The sequence below is a fragment of the Etheostoma spectabile genome, chromosome 18 (genome assembly GCF_008692095.1).
Source record: "Etheostoma spectabile isolate EspeVRDwgs_2016 chromosome 18, UIUC_Espe_1.0, whole genome shotgun sequence".
In the NCBI taxonomy this organism is placed as follows: domain Eukaryota; kingdom Metazoa; phylum Chordata; class Actinopteri; order Perciformes; family Percidae; genus Etheostoma; species Etheostoma spectabile.
This window is the reverse complement of record NC_045750.1, coordinates 9,810,072-9,811,454: the sequence shown is the minus strand read 5'-3', so window position 1 is coordinate 9,811,454 and position 1,383 is coordinate 9,810,072. Positions and strand designations below refer to the sequence as shown.

Genomic DNA, 1,383 nt, shown 5'->3' with positions numbered 1-1,383 from the left:
CACACACACACACACACACACACACACACACACTGACCCTCCCACACACGCTCAAGATCCGTGAAGAGGATCTATGTCAGCCAAAACCCAGACCATCAGCACTAAACTCACCCAGCTCACTGTCCCAGCACCAGCCTGTCAGGTGATCATAAACTCCATGACAGCCTGGAGGAAACAATCTCATCCAGCACCTGAACCATCAGCACTGCTCCAGAACTGGATATGTGCGATCCCCACTGTTCTTCTCACTCTACATCAACGTCTGTGTCACTGTCAGTTTGTTTATATCTGTTAAACACCTGAAACTTGCAGATGACACAGCAGTCATTGGCCTCTTCCTGGATGCTGACAAATCTACAAACAGATGGGTGTTGGAACAGCTATTCCTCTTATTTGGTCAGAACAATCTGGAGCTGAACCTTCTCATAATTCTGAAGATGACAGTGGACTTCACGAGGAGCCCTCCATCACAATGTTCACGTTTACCTTGTAAAGCTTTGTTGTCCTTGTTTTTAGCCATATGTCTATTTCTGTGTATGTACATTGAGAGCAACAAAAAAAGAGTTCCTTGTACTGTATGTGGTCACACTTACTTGCTCATTAGAGCTGATTCTGATTCGGTTTCTTGAATGCAGTGGCACATAAGTTACCATGGAGATTTATTTTGTGCAGCTAACCTGCTCCACAACAGGCAGGCTTGATAAACCTAATCCCAGTATTCATGTATTTTGCCCATAGACTGTAAACTTTAATTATTACAAATTATTTTTACAGTCTATGATTTTGCCTCGTTTTATTTTGCCTGCATTAAAATATCACATATTTATATTGCCGTTCTGTTAACTACTCTGTTATCATTGTGACCAATTATTCATTGATTTATAGTATCAAATAATGACAACAGTTATCTCGAGACACTTTATAAATCATAGAGTGTGGTCTAGACCCACTCTATCTGTAAAGTCCCAACAATTCCCCCAAGAGCAAGCATGGTGCGACAGTGCGAGCATGCGCAGTGGCAAAGAAAAACTCTCCTTTTAGGAAGAAACCTCGGTCAGACCCAGGCTCTTGGTAGGTGGCAGTAGTAGTTTATGTCATGGCAGGGCCCTGTAGGGCGTTACAGTATGTAGTGTGGCACAGCAGGGCATAGCTGGACGTAGCAGGACGCAGCAGGGTGTAGTGCAGCAGGACCATGGTGACAGCTGCAACCAAGATCTTGGTGCCATCCTTATCCAAGGCAATATGCTGGGTGAAAAAAAAGCATGAGTACTATGGGGAGTAAACTCCCCAGAACTACGTTAGTAACAGGCATTTCTGGTACGGGATGCACAAAAATTGAATTGAATTGAATTGAAAGCCTTTATTGTCATTGTACCAGTACAA

The 1,383-nt window shown here is 43.3% G+C and overlaps 1 protein-coding gene across 1 annotated transcript in view; it reads left to right on the top strand.

Moving 5' to 3' along the window:
* The first annotated feature begins 73 nt into the window (after positions 1-73).
* LOC116706690 (EF-hand domain-containing protein 1) overlaps positions 74-1,383 on the top strand; it is a 6,223-nt gene continuing 4,913 nt past the window's right edge. Inside the window, 1 exon segment of the mRNA XM_074783890.1 lies at positions 74-142. Within this exon segment, the coding sequence (XP_074639991.1) occupies positions 74-142 (69 nt within the window).